This window comes from Pavona decussata, unplaced genomic scaffold (assembly GCF_977016875.1).
Source record: "Pavona decussata unplaced genomic scaffold, jaPavDecu1.1 SCAFFOLD_32, whole genome shotgun sequence".
Lineage (NCBI taxonomy): Eukaryota > Metazoa > Cnidaria > Anthozoa > Scleractinia > Agariciidae > Pavona > Pavona decussata.
This window is the reverse complement of record NW_028145455.1, coordinates 3,431,524-3,450,098: the sequence shown is the minus strand read 5'-3', so window position 1 is coordinate 3,450,098 and position 18,575 is coordinate 3,431,524. Positions and strand designations below refer to the sequence as shown.

Sequence of the window (18,575 nt, the reverse complement as noted above, 5' to 3'; positions counted from 1 at the left end):
CTCTGATAATTTTATTAAAATTATTGTTCATAGTGGAAGAGTATTACAGTTGTATGTAGTACTACATTACTTAAAACTTAGCAGTGTGAAAAGCAGCATGAAAAAAAATTTCCATGCAAAAAATTCGTACATAATACACACATGTTATAAAAGCTTAACTTTTAAAGGTCTTTCAGGATGGCAAACAACGTCAGCTTGACCGTTGACCTCATTGCACCCATAGGTCATTTTAGTCCTTTGAAATTAAAATACATCACTCCTTTTCTGTCCTTTGATTGCTGGACAAAAATAAGTTTGTATAAGTTCATAATTTTATTAAGACTCAAGCTCTTTATATACACGATTTTGTAAGCTTATAAGCTTAAGTATCAGTGAGTTTTTCACACCTTGCTTTTGCCCCGACCCGTCAAAGTCATCGTCAACCGACCTCAACCCATAGCGAGTTCTTTTATTTTTTTTTTTCCGCAAGGCTATAAAACTTCTCTATCATCCATGGGGTCGATATAATTCTAAGCGTACTTTAGTTAGCGACAAATTCTACGCTTTCGAAAACGAAGCTTAAAATTCCTACCGATCCAGTTGAACTGGATCGGAGTTTGAAGAAATTTGCGCGCGACCTCGCCGCATTTCTAAGCCTGACCTCATAGCTTGTCGTTGTCTAGATACTTAAAAAAACGTATAAAAGTTCTGCAAACTTACTTTTTGACAAAGGGATCCTCTCTCCTTTTTCTGCTTTTGAGAAGTTACAATGCGACGCTTCGGCTCGACGTTTTCGCTCTTGGAACCGCAGCGTGAGAGAGCCGTGAGCCGAGCCGTGGAAGGAATGAGCAGGAGAATGAGCAGGAGAATGAGCAGGAGGGAGTGATAAACTCGTGAGCGCGGCTGATTCGAGGTCTCGGGCCATCGTGACGTCATGGCAAAGCGAGCGTGCAAGTGCGAAGAATTTTCGAAAATGGCGGCTGTGTCGCTGTTTGTATCACTACTTCATGCTTATTTTTCTTGGTTATATAAGCTTGAAAATGGCTTGTCATTTGGTTAAGGAGACTTAAAATCTTGTTCTGTTGCTGGACAGGTGAGTGAATATTTATTGTTATTTCAGAATCCTGCGGAAAGGCTTTTCGAAGCGTTTCGGCTTGTCCACCTGTATGAAAAATTGTGCCAGAAAGATGTGTTTGTTCGCCCGGAGAAATTGGGTTTTTTTTCGACATAGATAGTATCAGTAAACTTGACACTCGACTCCAGAGTAGCTTATGATTCTAGCAAAATATCCAGTGTGTTAATAATATCGAAGAACAAACGATTAAAATGATCAGTGGAATTCGTCGAGTCAGTTTGCAGTTAAGTTTGAATTAATCAGTGCGGTGCTAAACGACTTCCTTTACTTCTACATTTACGCACCCAAGTAAAGACCTCACTTAAAAGACACTTTTATCTCTTTGAAGGAACTGTGTCCTCTAATTGTTCGCTTTTGCGCTTCAAGTAACCAATGTTTTGTTTCATGCTCTTTTTTGTTGTAGTACTGTTGAGTTAGTTAAGAATACTTTTTCATTTTCCAGGAGTTCAGACCTAAGTTTCTTCACATAATTTAAGCTGTTTTATTAATAGTTACACCGTAAAAACTAAATTCTTGACCACTGAACACTTACTGCCAACCACTGTCTAGCAAGTCAAAGTAACTTTTAAAACAACAGTACACACAGTTGTAATCTTGTTTCTATTTTCTTTCCTAGTAGTATTGATTCAAGTGAAGAGAAAAGCAATGATAACCAAGTCTCCTGTTGCACTCACAGGGAGTACATTAAACATTTCTGAGGCACTAACATCATCTTTGTGGCATGTGTACAGCAGAGGAGAGTCTACTGGCAGGCACTGCTTCTTGACACATTTTTTACCAGCCTCTGTATCGTCATCCAGTATATCAACTATGGTCACAAGGAATGCTCAAATTATGTTATATCAATAATGTCACAAAAGTCTTGCTGCTTGGGCATTTTTAAAAGTTAGGTGCAGGGTGGTGCAGGGGGAAGGTAGCTACATCAAAAAGGGAGTGGGCCATGCAATATTTAGCCAGACAGAGGGTGTGGGTCATGATTTATAATTTAATGGTTATTCTAGAAATAAAAATGGACAAAAGCTCACTGTGTCTGTTTTACATTTAATTAATACCTGTCAAGAGCAGATCCTCCCCCCCCCCCACCCCCCTTGAGGGAAGGGGCTTAGTATCAAACAAGAACACAATTTCCAGTAAAATGTTGGAGGCTGAATCGTAGAGTGCTAATATTTATAAAAATTAAAATATTGTGTTATGAAGACCATATTCCTTCATTACTCATAGCACTTGTTGTTGTTCACCCAGGCCCCTCCCTCTCAATATCTGTTGTGAAAAATTTAGTCTGTTCAGTAAAATTTGCATGTTATGGTACATATCAAAAGCACTTATAATAATAAACATAAACAACTATGAAAATAATAAAATACCTTTGACTGTATCCTATAGACAAGTGCCTTTTGCTTGCAGAACTTTTCTGTCCTTAACAACACTTTCTGACCTTTCAGTATAATATGATTTTTCTTTATCTTGTTTAGTTTGGTGAGTTTTTTCCATTTCCTTCTCAGTGCTTGTTTTCCTTAAAGTTAACGAGTTGGGATTTTAATTATTTGTAAGTGCATTGACAATGTTCACACAGAAAGTGTAAAAATTCTGAATGTGTTTAAAGCATGGCCAGGTACAAGGACAATGTGAAGATTTGTAAGGAGCTTTATAACCAGTGTACTGATGGTTGTTTAGTTTCAACCACCAGTGATGAATTGGTTTATCAGAATACCAGCCTTGACATCATTACTATTTGGCACAGGTAGTCTCTTCGGTTGATTGAGCAGTCTATGTTTCTTTCTATTGATTTCATTGCTGTGTTTATTTCTATTTTATTTATTTATTTATTTATTATTATTATTTTTTTAGAGCCGTCTGAAATGCTCAGTATTGAGTGACAAACCTACTCGGTAAATAAATAAAGATAACATTGCAGAATTGCCTGGGGAATACCAAATGAACATCATTAATTCACTTATGAACGATGCACATAGTGTGTTGATGAGGAGATGCATTTTTTGACAAAAGCATGTAGAAAGAATCGGGGAACTTTAAATCCATGTTTAGAACAGTGCTGGAACATTTCTTAGTGTATCCATATCTGTCTTCAATGAGCTTATTGTAGTCATGAAGGCGAAGCGACCGCTACAAAAAGATTAATAATAAGTGGATGAATTATGCGGACGCCCGAGGAAACAAACATTTCGGACTTTCCTCGCTATTTTATCGCAATATTTTTATTTTATTTTAGCCCGTATGCCAACGGTTCCTGGAAAATATGAACTTCATCTCTTTCTCAATGTTAGTTCGAAGGGCCCTTCGTAAGAAATGTTTTTGGTCTTTCACAGAACTCGCGTTTCAATACGATCATGTTGACTTAAACGGGGACATGTATTTTACACGACACATACTGCGGCTAGTTCTGTTTATATGTAAGCTAACATTGCAAAATAAATTGGTCGGATCACTTACCAAGCAACAATATTGATCCTGTATGTCTGCTCCGAATCTAAAAATAGTTTTTACATCCTTCTGTAAAGTTGATAGTTTCCATAAATTGTTAAATGTTTATATCTTTTTTTTAGAGGGAAGCTCGAAGCTCGCGTGAAATCCGCGTCAGTTCATTTTGCTCGCCGATTATTGATATACCATTTTTTGGCATTTTTATGTGGTTTAAACTACAATCATACAATTATCTACTTAAGATATGAACTAGACCAGTAGTATTCGACTTAATGGTCCTAACTGGTTTACGACGGGAGCTTTTTTGTCGCATAAGTTGATGTTTTTCTCGCTAGTTTTAGCGGCTGTCACGCAATTTACCTCCAAAGAACGGTGTTTAAAGCCACTGATCATTTTAATAAAATTGTTACATGATTTAATTTTTCAGAAATTAGGAAGATGCCATACCAGTAAAGCTTATGTTTTTGTCTCCATGCTATACATTTTTGGGTTCGTGAGATACACTTCATGAAAGGTCGCAACCTGATACAATTTGATGTTGACATCTGATCGATCGATCGCAGCATTTGGGTATTTTTCTCCTTTAATTTCAAGTTTTTTGGACAGCATTGCATTCAGAATACTTTACATTGAATAGCATGTAGTATAGCTTAAGTTCTTTCATAGTGTTGTTATGGACCACTTGAAATATTGGGCTTTAGGTAAACAAACGGCTTCCAAAAAAATGTATCTCTTTGAAATTCCCGGGCTGGCGTTCATGTGACGTCACGATGGCCGGACACCTCAAATTTTTTCAACGCCGATATCTACATTGGCGCCCAGGCCTAAGTTTATCACTCCCTCCTGAGAATGAGGCTAGATGCTTTTTTCGCGGGAAACCGCGGGGGCCCTCCTAGGCCTCTCGCGGACTCGTGGAACAACACAAAGGAGCCTCTTCAACACGTGATTGAAACCCGGGCCCAATTGTTCGAAAGCGGATGGTAAAGAAGCGTCAAAACTGAGGAACAACCTTTATTGATTATTCATTAAACTTGAATAAATGTTCACGTTAATACAGGATTACATCAGCCTCATCGTACTTTGAACAACTGGGCCCTGGGCACCCTGGGCTATTTCTATTTTTATCGGATGAAAAGCGTCGACGTACGCATGTGTGTTTAAGCCAACTACGAGAAATACCAGAGACGCGAACGACTTCGTGCTTACCAGAAAGAAACGTTCTGCTAGCAGGGTACAACAAATAATAATGTTTTAAATTTTACTTTATGAATCAACAGTACGACAGAAAGCTATCCGGATGGATGACATTTTACAACCTCAGTGATCATGAAAAAACGATTCCTGGATACGGCTCATGTTGCCATCAAATTGTCGTAGTTTTCCGAGTTCTCCTAAATGAGCTACGATTAGTAGACTAGCATTCTCATTTAAAATGTACTCCTAGGTATCACTGGCCTTTCCACTATTATTTATTAAAGATTCTCATTCTGACCGTAGGCCTACAATAAATATTCACAGAAGGGTGGGGTCCCGTAAAATTGTAAATTACCCTAATCTCCCCTTTAATCTCCCCTTTTACCGCACCCAAACCCCAATCCCACTTACACCAGTCGCGTGGTGAGAATCTAATGTTACTCCGTGTTTCTGAAAGCCGGGACGTTATCCCATGGCCAGTGCTAGATAGATCCGCGGTTGTAGGGTCGATCAGGGAGGCCTACTTTTGTCCCTTTAAATTAGTTTAGGAACTCATGTGCACGGCTAAAATAAGTCGGAAAGTTCTCTTATCTTCGGTTACAAATTCGCCATTCAGTGTCGACTCTTGTGGTGACCGTCATGCTTGCTTCTCGCTCCGGGTTCGGCAATCGTTTTACACTTGCTTGCATTTCCCATTACTTTTGTTTTCCCTTTTTGACCCACTGTTTCCGCGTGTCAAAGACATTCCGATGATTGCAACCATCTTTGGTTGTGTTGTTCTGCAGGCCAGGGTCTTCCGCGGATGTTATAAAACAATACTTCACACTGAAAGCGCTCGGTAACATCCCGTTAATGGGGCCTTTCAAGGCATGTTGTCGATCGATTGTTGACCAATTTCATCAGCCGGGTTGTCTTCTCGTGCTCAGGTCTTGACGACCAACGACTATCAGGGGAAGTGATTGGACTTGGTGGTCCCTCTTCGGCATCATCACAGCTATACATTAAAGGGGAAGTATCATAGCAAGTATGACCTTTTGTGGTGAAAATGGTGCGACAACACCTTAACTTAGTTACAAAATAATTCTAGAACATCTAGAGAAAGAAATCAACTAAATTCTTGAAAGGAACAACTCTTGCCCCGCTCTAGTTCATTTTATAAACGAAAACGCGAGAACAGTTAGCCTGAATTTTTTCAAGTTGCAGTACATTCTAATGCGTCATTACGAAGTCTCCTTCCATCAATACGCTGATGACACACAGGCCTACTGTGTGTTTAACACCTCAGATGCTGGTGACCTTGAAGGAACCAAACTCAAGCTGGAGGCCTGCATTGATAGTGTCAATGCCTGGATGATGCACGATAACTTGCAGGCAGTAAACCATGACAAGACGAAGATCCTAGTCTTTCACGCCAAGCATCGGCCTGCTCCCCCCGCCTTGGACTGTCTGCAAGTAGCCAGTGCTAAACTCAAGCCCACTGATCATGCAAGGAATATTGGAGTTATTTTTGATTCCAATCTTAGTTTTGACAAACAGATCGCACTTATGATCTGCATTTCACTCAATTAGATTGATTTCGAAAATTAGAAAGTTTCTTAGTATGGAAAATGCTAAGACTTTAGTGCATGCCTACGTGACTTCTAAGCTAGATAATTTTAATGCACTTTTGTATGGCCTTCTCAAGTATTAGATCCAGCGCCTGCAATACGTGCTGAACTCTGCTGCTAGGCTAGTTACATAGTCTAGGAAAAATGATCACATATCTCCAGTACCAGTGGAGCTTCGTTGGTTGCCAATTGAACAGCGCGTAGAATTTAAGATCTTATTGTATACATATAAAGTAGTGAATAGTATGGTAGCTGCTCATCTTCAGGAACTTTTAAACTTTTATATGCCTGGCCGTAGCCTTAAGTCAGGAAATATGCAACTTCTGAAGACATAATCGTACAATTTAAAATCGTACAGGTTCAAGGCATTTTCTATATGTGCCCCCCAGCTTTGGAATGCCCTTCCACTGGAGCGAAGGATGTGCGATTCCGTAGGTAGCTTTAAGAAAGGCCTGAAGACTTTCCTTTTTAGAAAGGCTTATTCTTGAGATTAATCAGGAAAAAGGTTTTTAAACACTGGGAATTGATTTTAAGTTTTTATTTATTTTACTTATATTTTAATTTTTAACTTTTAGGCAATTTTGATGTGAATCGCTTGTAGACTTTTTAGGAATAAGTGCTATAAAAATAAATTATTATTATTATTATTATGTGCAGTTTATAAACGTATGGATGCTAAAATAGACCCCCATAGGGCGCGCAGCGTAACCTATGCGATCTTAAAAAACTATAAAAAGAAAACTGCTGATTAAAAAATAAAATAAAATTAGCGTTAAAATATAAAAATCTCATAAAATATAAAAGTTCTCTAATACCAAAACTATATTGAGCTTCTACGCCATTCTCTGGAGGAAAGTCAATTGACAGTAGCTTTGAAAGTTCTCACTATGTTGAGAGAACTCGAGATGGTAGCCTTCTGCATCCTTCTCAATACGTCATAACCCTTACTGCCAAAGAGCTTTCTTATTGTCAGGTCTACATCCCTTGACCATCCCCCAAGCACGTCAATGATGATGTTACATTGTTCAACGTCATAGCCAGGGTGCCAGTTGCTTCTTCAGCTCGAATCGCAGTGGCCCGTACTTGACCGTCTTCTCCTCGGACTTCTTTTCCCGATGCTCCATCCACGGGCAGGACATCTCCACAGTCCACACCTTCTTATTCTTGTGGTCCACAAATCGAGCGTCCACTCTGTTAGCCTCGACGATGGTATGTCCAGCATAAACTGGAACATCCCAAAACGCGAATGCCTCAGATGACTCATATACTGGTTTGGGCACTGCACACGAGTACCAGGGAGGAACTGAATCAATTAGCTTCAGATCCCTCGTCATCTCGAAAAAGAGGACTTTCAGTGCTGCGTTGTGACTTTCTAGGTACTTATATTGGGCAGAACAGAGCAACTCAGGAGATTTCCCACACAGTCTACACATGACGTCGCCCTGTTCTGCACCTGTTTTGTGGTTTGTGTACACCTTAGTGGGCGTAAGCTGCTCGTACAACTCCACTACCCCAGCGATGGTATGGGTAGGAGCTCAGGTCCTATCAACCAACCAAGCAAAACATCCACTCTGATTTAGCTCGCTATCCTGCCACCACCGTCCATGCCGCTTCTTCTCTTTGATCCTCTCTTTCAGCTTCTCCATATCTGCCTTCTTGAGATGTTCCTTTACCTTTGGCCCCTGAATCTCCCTCTCAGAATCGCTCACAGACCAGCACGACGGTTGAGGGTACTCCAAAGACAGGCTCAAGCCCAGTTCCTCGGCAAACTTAAGCGCTTCCTTCATCAGTGAAGTGTGTCCCTTCTCTACCGCCCTCTCTTCGAACTGTTGCACTGCCCTCATAGAAGGATCCATCTTCTGACAGAGCTTTATTGCTGCCTTGATCTTGGTCAACTTGTATTCGCGCTCAACCGAGCGCAAGCCACGCCCTCCTTTCTCTCTTGCCAAATACATTATCGCCGTCGAGCTTAAGGCATGCTTCCCACCGTTTTCACAGATGATCTTTCTAGCCTCTCTGTCGATAACTCGCAGTTCTGTGATCGGCCAGTGTTGAGTCCTCATCATATAGGTTAGGACTGGCATTGCGTACTGGCTCCTGGCCCTTACTCGGTTTATATCTGACAGAGGACTAGACCATATCACCGATAACCTTTTCAGATACACCTTGGCTGCGCACCCAAGGGCCAGCTTTTCATCTTGTGTCACTGTTTCTTGAACTCTTAAGAACTTATAACTGGTCCCTGGCTTGAGACTCTCAACCACTGATGACTGGTCCAGTTTCGTCCCCACCGCATCTTGCACTTGGTTGCCCCTCTTGACGTGAAGGACATTGTTCCAATGTAAGCCCATATCCTGCATGACGTTGCTAGCAGACCTCAAAACTCAGTTCAGCTTGGCCTCAGTCGATGCGAACGCCTTAAGATCGTCTATATATAACAGGTGGGTTACCTTTGTTCCTATAGGCTTTGAAAGCCTATATCCCTCGGTGGCATCTAGTAACCAGGCTACTGGGTTTAGGCACAAGGTAAAGAGGCGCGGACAGAGGGCGTCGCCTTGAGGTAACCCCTTGAGAAACTGGATCGAACGGGAGATCTCAGGTCTCTGCTTCGTGACAGCAACAATCTTGGTATTCCAGCTAACAGCAAGATGACTAATCGTTCCACATAACCACTTAGGAAAGCGATGGATCCTCATAGCTTTAGCCAACCAGGTATGGTCAACCGAGTCAAAGGCTTTCCTAACGTCTACCCAGGCCATGCTAAGGTTTCTCTTACCCCTGTGACAGTCAAGAGTCACCATTCTGTGTATCAATAGATTGTCTGTCGTGCCGCTGCAGCCAGCTCTGGCGCCCCTCTGTTGTCCCTCCAATAATTTATTATTATTATTATTATTATTATTATTATTATTATTATTATTATTATTATTTCTGATAATAAAAGGTTTCGTTAAACACTTTAGAACAAAAATGAGCGATATAAAGATTGAACGACGTTTCGATGACTCCATGTCTATGGTTGCCGAAATGTAGCAAAATTCGAAAAAAATATATTTTCATTCGATAAAATATACTTCATTTGATAAAATATATTTTCGTTCTATAAAATATATTTTCATTCTATAAAATATATTCGAAAAAATATATTTTCATTCTATAAAATATATTTTCATTCGATGAAATATATTTTCATTCGATAAAAAAATTCGTTCGATAAAAAATATTTCATTCGATAAAATCACGCGGTAACGTTAGGCCTGGTCGGTTAGCTCAAAGCCTTCGCGCCGTTTGTCAAGCGTTGGTGAGGCTGGTTTGTTGGCGTTGGTTGTTTTCGGCTTTTACACACGAAAAATGGACATAAACCGCTCCGTAATTCGCTCTAAGGTAAGGCAAGCCCTTGAAGAGTATTTGCAGTCGAGTAGTAGTAGTAGTAGTCTTTCTTCCAATAAATGGGAAACACCAAGGATGGAAGGTAATTTAAGACTGGAATCTTATGTTTATATTATTCAATTTTCAACTTCATTACAACAAGCTTACCCAGAGTACGTAACAGGATCTAATTCAAGTTTTTATCATTCGCAGCTGCCACAGAAAACAATAGGCGGCTAAACTCGCAGGTTGGCCAGGTGGTAAACCGCCCAAGGGATATTCTGCGAAGCAACAGCTCCACATTCACACGGAATGTTTCCACATCATTCCGAAGTGCTGCGACGTCACATGGTGCATACCTTAAAAGAACTCGATTGGCGGGGGCTTCGCGTTATACGAATGTTATTTCAAAAGAGGTATGCAAAACAGTTGTCCTGCTGGATAGTGTCGTTTCTACGAAAGAATACCCATTAACCAATAACACCATCATATGCTATGCTGAAGTCGATTTTCTTTCAACCGACGACGAACAACTGGTCCGTAGTAAAATTGTGGGAGCGGTAAAGACCCAGCTGCCGGAAATAGGTCCAAATGACATTGAATTTGTCAAAGTATTACATAAGAGAGTGACCACACCCCTTGTGGCCGACGGCTTCAAGTGGGACTTGAGGAAAATCAAAAATAAAATAAGAATAAAATAGAAATTACTGCAAAATATTTGTTTTTATTGTTCATGGCTGTATTTTCCATGTTCCTCACTGAGGGATGGGGGGGGGGGGGGGAGGGGGTGAGGGGGTGTATAAAAATACAGACTTGATCAGTTTGTTAAAAACATTGGAACATACGTAAAGTCACCTCATGCCCATTTTAAGTTCTGGTTGAACAGGAAAATCGTTCCATCCGTTCAGGTATCCCTTTCTTGAATTTTACTAAGGGCTTCAAGGGCTCTGATATATATGTCTATGCCAAAGCTTTCTGACTCAGCTAACGGATTAACGAGGTGACCAAATTCTTCAAACACGTTTTCATCAAGGGGGGTTAAAAATGTCATCAACAACCACTGACCCATGTTCCTCCAGTGGTGTTGGCCCCTCAGGATCATTTCCATAATATTCCATGTTGGAGAGTGTTGGCTCATTTGATGTGGGATCTGTATAGTGCCGGTTGATCATACCATTTGCCCACATCCTATTTGGAGACCAGTTGTGTTCAGTTCTTACTGGTCGCAAATTTGATGCACTGCAGAATTCGTCAAGAGCGAAATTAATTCTTGGCAGAAATACATAGTGCAAGAGAAACATTTCAGTGACATTGTTCGTGTGTAAGTACCCTCCCTCTTCTAGTGCATAAAATACCCCATAGAAGAGGAAGGATACACACCTAAACACATCCCTCCAGAGACGTTCAATTCTTTGATTCCGCGTAGAGGGTCCTGCAATAAAGCTTCCCCCCCCCCCCCTTCACCCCTCTCTTGGATCATAAACTGGGCAACCAACACATTTTCACCTCCATGATCACCACGGACACGAGATGGCACGCCATACTGGATAACCGCATTTTCAAATGAATACATAACGGTATCGGACCGATTGTTGGTTGAACACTTCAGGAAGGTAATCATTCTTGAGAACCCATCGATACATCCATGAATCACAAAGCCCCATCGTATTAGGCTGTGGTGTCCATCAATATGCCACAAGGAATTAGGCCACAGCACACTGTAAACTCTGCGTGTTATGACTGCTGCCCATCGCAGGGCGGTGTTTGCGGGATCGACTCTATTAATGGCAGCGCGCACTCGATCCCGTTGTACGAGGTACCCCAAAGACCGTATATGTCCTATGATATAGGATTGCCCAGTAGTTACCCCATGGCGTGATTTGTATCCTCTTATGATAGTGTCTAGTTGATCGTCATTTATATCGGACCACCCTCCACAGTTTAATCCGTACTCCACCATTCTCCGTTGAATGGTCCATCGGGAAATGTGCAGCATGCGAGCTATTTGTATCCAAGTGCAACCTAGGCTTCTCAAGTTTTCCAAAAGTTCCTGCGCAATTACAAATCGTGGTCTTCCTGTTCCACTGACGGCGACAGAACGAGGACCAGTATCGGTCATGCTTGTAGTTCTCCTTCCAATTTCAGCCATCCTATTCCACCAATAGAAGTGAATTTCAGAAAAGCATGAACAAAGTTCTTGGAACTGGTCAATATTCGCCATATTTACAACAGCATCTGAAACACTTCTAAGAACTGATAACGTCATGTCCAACTGATTGAATAACACTGCTGAAAAGTCCGTAACATTCAAACTATTGCACTCGCAGATGTTGAGTAGGGGGACAAGCCCTGAAAAAAAGTCTTCCCACAGGGATTCGCTGAGGGCATCATCTTCGTCCGTCGCCATGTTTAAGCCAAGTGACCAGGCCTTACAATACCACGTGATTTTATCGAATGAAAATATATTTTTTTTATCGGACGAATGTTTTTTTTTGGAATGATTTTTTTTATCGAATGAAAATATATTTCATCGAATGAAAATATATTTTATGGAATAAAAATATATTTTTTCGAATATATTTTATAGAATGAAAATATATTTTTTTCAAATTTTGCTACATTTCGGCAACCATACTATGTCATCATTATCAAGTTCGAAATACATGGTAAAATTAATTTTATATATATAGTAACGAAAGTGTGAAAAGATTTATTTACATAACAATTGAATACTTCAACTCTCTTGTTTATTCCCTAAATATTTTAACAGTTTTGTTACTATATATATAATTAATTTCACCATGTATGTTTACAAGAGGTGCAAATTTGTTTTTCCGCAATTCTGATGCTCATCACTACCATACTCTAATCTCCACATGGTTAAAAAATCCGCTTCAAAATCTGGCTAGTACAGATCTTTTGCTTATTCACTCGCCAAGCCTTATAATAGTCTGGGTTTAGCCACAAAAAGCTCTCGTTCTCTCATCATTTAACGCCAATTATTAGTTGTAATCGTGATATAACCTATCTCACCTATTCATATACATATTTTTACTGTCTTTTGGTTAGGATATTTTGGTAGTGTCATATATTAGTTGTGTAATGAATTGTTTCTGCATTTACTTTTGTAATATGTTTATATATGATTTATTATTAGTATTATTATTATTATTATCACTATTATTATTATTACTATTACTATTATTATTATTATTATTATTATTATTATTATTTATATACTTTTATATGGCCTCTAATCTATATGTCTAAATTTAGATTTAGATATGCTGGGAGGAGACCAAAAGCAATTTCTATGTTTTCATTCCTTCTCGAATTTAAGTTGTCACGTAATACTGTAAGAGTGCTCTATAATGTATGGCTCCGGCAGTTGATTTGTAAAATGTATTTCATATTCTTGGACAATCCGTGCTAAATGTAAGGGTAATCAGCGTTCTCTTTGCTGGAAAATCTACGAGCAATGTTTTCTCCGCAGCGTCTATACTATTGTTATTCTGTTCATATATATAATTTTTTGACCAGAGTTTTGGAAAAAAGAAGTTTCGAATATAGCTATCTCCTCAATAATTGCAAAAGTTAAAATCTTTCAAGCGTTACGTCAGTAACCGGTATGAATAATATATATGATGTTAGAGAAAAAAAAAGTGTTCCTTGATCCTGTCATATTATATCAAACAAAAATGTTTTGTTTTCAGGATCGAAAATTTATGTTAAAATACAAAATTTCAAGACAAAGATTCCGAGAGGGAATCGAAAGCTTGCATTTCAACATAAATTTTCGATCCTGAAAACGAAACCTTTTTGTTCAATATATATCATATAATATTTTCAGTTTTTTGTAATTTGCTCTCCTTTATCGCTTTTATATCATTGCCGTTTTCCTTTAGCTTCTCCTCTAATTAATTCATTAGTTAATTTGTTTGTCTTATTTTTCTATATTTTTATCCATTTTCGACTGACCCACCTAGACTTAGCAAATGCTTTCTTTTGTAACCCCTATTTTTAAATAAAGTTGAATAAAGAGGTCCAGTAAGAACGCACGAGATTTGCAGTCAGTGAGCAGTCAATATGCTCAGAATATACTACATCCTTTCAGACCCAGGGGGGAGATAGTGGGGACGAGGGAAAAGTTCGAAACGGGCGAGAAAAAATTCGACGAAGAAAAGTAGGGACGAAAAACTTGTAGGAGAATGAGAGGATACATCAAGACACAGACGTACGTTGGCGATGATATTTTTAATTGAAAGTAAAATAAATTTTCTCTAAATCTTGGATAACACTAGGGGAAAGAATGACGTCCGATTGCCTTTGGCACCCTTATCATTCGTGCATGTTTGAAGAACAAACCGCCTGCATTGTTCAAGGGCATTCTCGTGGAAGACTAAACCCGAAGACAAGCTTAAGGCTAGGTAATAATGAGTTTAATGACTTCTCATAAGAACAACACTGACCTTACTGTCACTGATTACTGTCGTAATCGGGTTAACATGTTATTTAACCGGTTGTTGAATATGATGGGAACCTGCAACTTCACCTTGACGCAAGTAATTATAATTGGCAACTGTGTTTCTGATGTTTAAGATCAGTATACCTTGACTGATCTCAAGTTTATTTCTGTTTCTTATCTTCTGATCTTCTCTGATTCCGGTCCAAAATTAATGAAACTGCGAGATTGACAAGAGCGCTTGGAATTTCTCAGAAGATTTAAATTTAGCGCCTTCCTAATTTTAGTACAAAAGTTCCATGAAAAAAATAACGATAACCAGAATTGCAGAAATCTAGCAAACACGAGGAATTTGAAACTGTAATTTATCAGTCTTCACCCTCTTCCTCAGAGGCATTCCACTGCTGAGCTTTCAAGGTGCAAAACGTAGTTTGAGATAAGTAGTAATCTATAGCGTGACCTGTTGTGAAAAATTAGCATCTTAGGATGTTGAAAAAGTACAAATGTTTGCTAAAGTCAAACAGATCATGATTTGCGGTAAAGGTTTGGTTATCGTAAGAAAAAGCAGTCCTTCCAGCATTTGTTCTGTTCAACAGATCCGAAAGAAAGAAAAAGATTAAAACAAAAGTTATGCGCCTTTCCTGCGAATGCTTCCAATCAGTGTCATAACAGCAATATCGGAGTGTTCTCTGTCATTTTACAAGAATGATTTCTTAAGTTTCGCGGCTCTGAATTGGACGCGTTACGAACAACAAGGTCCCTCGGCTCGTAGCAAAAACCTGCAAGAACTTCTAGACATCGCATCATTTTCACAGCCTGCATGAAAACGACGCAAGACACACGAAGATACTCCACTAGATGGGGTCACGAAATGGTCACTGACACTATAATAATCGAATGATTAGAGATGTTTCGCGGCGTTTTACAGCACACGGGCGGAGGATAGGCTAAAAACCAAGAGAGACGGTGATTACCGATTCAAAATGGCGTGGTGTACTTTGAGATTAAGTTCTCTTTTGTTCAGAATAAACAGGCGTGCAATTGCCGTATTTCGTTTGAACAACTAAAGGGATTGTTACATAAAACCAAACATATGCACCCCAGCTGGAGTTAAGTACTGGTTTTACTGACTCCTGAGTGTTTTAAACAGGATAAACACCCAGCTCCTTTGTAGACATTTTCCAATGTTATGTACGTATAGAATAATCGATTAGGCGACTGGCGATTTAAATTATTTCCTTGAAGTTGGGAATCTGTTTGCTCAGCTCCCTCCAGCAATTAATGAATTCCTCAGTGGACTTGCATACGTTTATTAAACTCAGTAGTTTTAAAAATGAAGTCCCAAGCTAAGCAACAGAAACAAGGTCACATTGCTCCTTTCTGTTCATTTAATATACTGATGTACAATATTTGGTACTTGTGAGATGAAAGATTGATGCAGTGAACTATGATATCAAATGCATGGAGCGTGCGGGGTAAACTAAGGCATCTACAAAAGATAATGATACTTATTGCAGTATTTATATGGGCATAAATGCTCAAGTGATTTCAATCGAGACAGTAACTGAATTCAGCCAAAAGAACTTACACACCTGACGTGGTATTTCAAATCCAGGCCGTTGCTTCGCAAAATTCCAAACAGTTTCAGTGATCAAGTTCAACACACTTCAAGTCCATCTGGATAATCATTCGAAAACTCCCGGCACACGGAAACCTAGAACTTGGTTTCGATTTCCTCATAATAAACTAGAATAGCTCCCTTCGTGCCTCGCGCAAACATCCCAAAAAGCTCGCAGGTCGAGAGATGTCAGTCAGGAAAGAAGATAAATAAATTTATGTTTAGTCCCAGTTCCCAGCCGAGGTATGTGCGACAATCCGGGACACTAGAACTACGCATACTTTACCGCGTGAAGCGCTTCCCTTGACCTGACCGCTCGAAGCGCACATGATAAAACAAGCCTCTTCCAGTCTACACTGAAGTCGCGTTATTCGACCCTCCTCCTTTCAGCGGGACTTAAGTCATGGAAATGTATTTCCAAGTTGCGGTTAAACCCACTCTTTTGCTGGGAACTGATTCTTTCTTACACTCAATTTTCGGACGTTTGTATAAATATTAAATGAAGAAAATAAACAGCGCCCACGCCTGTATTATTGCCAACCCAGTAGTCGCCTACGTTCATAGTCGTCGGCGCCAAACAGAGCTCATCCAACACAGTGCACAACAATCGACAATATTCAGAGAAACGGATGAATGAGCATAATTTAATTTATAATCGACACATGCGTACTAGACAAACGTGCATAATTCGTCACACTTCTAATGTACGTAATAATAATGAACAATAATATATCATCTCCAGTGAAGTGGTTCAAAACGAAAGCGTTTGAGTTAATCAAAACTCGCCAAGCAAGAGATCACGATCCTTACTCAATGCGTAACCTTAGTCTGTTTTTGTTGGGAAGGTTTGAGCTTAAATAGCATTTGCGATATTTTTGGATTGATGCGTCCAGTGATGAATCTTTTTACCGGAGGCTGTCACGAAAGCTAAAAGCCCACCCAAATAATTGCATCATCACCCAAAATTGTTGGACGATGTTGCACAGTGTTGAACGAGGCGGCTACAAACGAATGCAACATGTTTGATACAACTGACTCTTGGACCGGAAGGGTCTGGGACCAAAATCTACCCAGAATCCTTTGAAAACAAACCCGCGCCGACCACGGTATTTGTTTGCGCCCAAAATGGCGCGAGACCGATCTAGAGTGAGGAGATGTTTAGCCGCTGTTGTTCTGCTAGAAATGTTGTAAGAGGAGGATGACAGAGTCACTGAAAGAGGAAAGAACAGAAATAGGATAAAAAGAAGGGAAGAAAAGGGGGGCATTTCAACAATATAGTGAGAGAGTTTGACGATTGAGGAGGACACTGTGGCTTACCGTCAGTGGTGTGATGATGCGGATGAATCATGTGGATTTTCAGAATTGAAAAGAATATTGAAAGCTATTGAACCTGTCATACTTCACGTCAGGTGACTGTTTGTCATGAGTAACAGGCCCAGCCGAAAGATTTTGGCCGACTATATATATTTTTGTCTTGATATCAGCAAGATCTTTCTCCAATTCGTTTTCAGGTTTCGTAAGCTCGCCCTCTCTTTTTCCATGACGTGATAGTCAATATACGCCGTCCCACAAACAGCGTCTTTCCTCCAATTAATAGCTCGATTAAATAGTCTTTCGCCCTCCGCGACGGACCATCTCCTCGATTTTCCTGGTCTTCATGCTTACAGTTTCATTTACTCCTATTTCCTTTTTCTTTTTATTTAAAGAGAACGCTTAGCTTGTGTTTAAACTTCGCAGTTGACAGATTCAAAACTTTGTTCGTTCGCCATACTGTAGCTTGAACAATCACGCGGCAACGCGCAAAGCAGATATAAACAATAAATCATCGCCATGGATACGGATACCCGCAAAGTCAGCTTAGTGTGCATGCGCGCGTTCAACAATGTTGAACACAGTGGCCGAACGAATGCAATGTTGGACGAAGTTGAAGACGATGTTTGATGGAAATCAAACTTTGTTCAACATCATCCAACATCATGAAACATCGTGCAACATGGTGGCCAAACGAGTGCAACATGTTGGATTCAACAGTGTTGGACAATGTTGCATCAACATGTTGCATCAGTTCGGACGGGCCTTAAGATCCTGAGACCTCGAAAACTGTGATGACGTTGTGCTACATACTGATTTGGTACGAATATTAAAGTGTGAAAAACAATTCTTGCACCTTCACAGCTTAACGTAAAAAAAAAAAATATGGAGCAACCGAAAAATTAACCACCCGGCCCCCTTCGCTCCCTCCGTCAAAAATAACACGAAAGGGGAAATGAATTAGGCTACCCATACCAGTTCTAATAACCTGCCATAGAGAATTTGAACCCTCAGTACGAGCGTCAGTCAAAAGCTGATCTTCATCTCGCATCCAATGACATCTACCAAAAAAGTAACACTTAATTTCCATTGCATTGACGACTAAATGAAAATAATACTTCGTACTATGCTAAACATTTTCCCGCGCCCTCAATGTACAATCAATCACTGAACTCGAAAAGAATTTAAATGGCGTTTGTCACAAGTCTTAACTTCAAGAAACTGTCGTGAAGTGCGGAAACCGTGACTCGAAACGTGAAGTGATGTACTTTTTGAAATTCGGTTGATACTGGCGTCATAAAATAAAGGGTCTTAGTTCTTGAAGGGGTCTTAATTAGTTTTCGAGGTCTTGGAGTGCTTTCCATTTGTCCGACCGGCCACTCTGTAAATCAAAAGCGTTATTTTGAAGAGATGGTGCTGCAAAATATTGAAATAATCACTGCGAAAATGGCACACTCTATT

The 18,575-nt window shown here is 39.8% G+C and overlaps 1 protein-coding gene, 1 long non-coding RNA gene and 2 pseudogenes across 3 annotated transcripts; 2 read left to right on the top strand and 2 right to left on the bottom strand.

Moving 5' to 3' along the window:
* Nucleotides 1-857: 857 nt before the first annotated feature.
* LOC146484684 (uncharacterized) lies at nucleotides 858-2,138 on the top strand. The gene is made up of 2 exons (XR_014863613.1): nucleotides 858-1,072; nucleotides 1,734-2,138. It is a non-coding gene; the product is annotated as an uncharacterized LOC146484684 (long non-coding RNA).
* Nucleotides 2,139-7,213: 5,075 nt separating this feature from the next.
* Nucleotides 7,214-9,204, bottom strand: LOC146484683 (uncharacterized; annotated as a pseudogene).
* Nucleotides 9,205-9,591: 387 nt separating this feature from the next.
* LOC146484682 (uncharacterized) lies at nucleotides 9,592-10,424 on the top strand. The gene is made up of 2 exons (XM_085104492.1): nucleotides 9,592-9,826; nucleotides 9,937-10,424. Exons 1-2 carry the CDS (start codon nucleotides 9,706-9,708, stop codon nucleotides 10,422-10,424), a joined length of 609 nt encoding a protein of 202 aa, XP_084960618.1. The 5' UTR covers nucleotides 9,592-9,705.
* A 151-nt stretch (nucleotides 10,425-10,575) lies between these two features.
* LOC146484681 (uncharacterized) lies at nucleotides 10,576-16,041 on the bottom strand (annotated as a pseudogene). Its single transcript, XR_014863612.1, has 2 exons — nucleotides 15,778-16,041; nucleotides 10,576-11,873 (listed from the first exon to the last, which is right to left on the bottom strand). The product of XR_014863612.1 is annotated as an uncharacterized LOC146484681 (transcript).
* Nucleotides 16,042-18,575: the final 2,534 nt, after the last annotated feature.

Coding starts and splice junctions, on each gene's coding strand:
- LOC146484682 (XM_085104492.1), top strand. CDS start 9,706: ATGGACATAAACCGCTCCGTAATTCGCTCTAAGGTAAGGCAAGCCCTT. Junction 9,827..9,936: donor GGAAACACCAAGGATGGAAG/GTAATTTAAGAC, acceptor TATCATTCGCAG/CTGCCACAGAAAACAATAGG.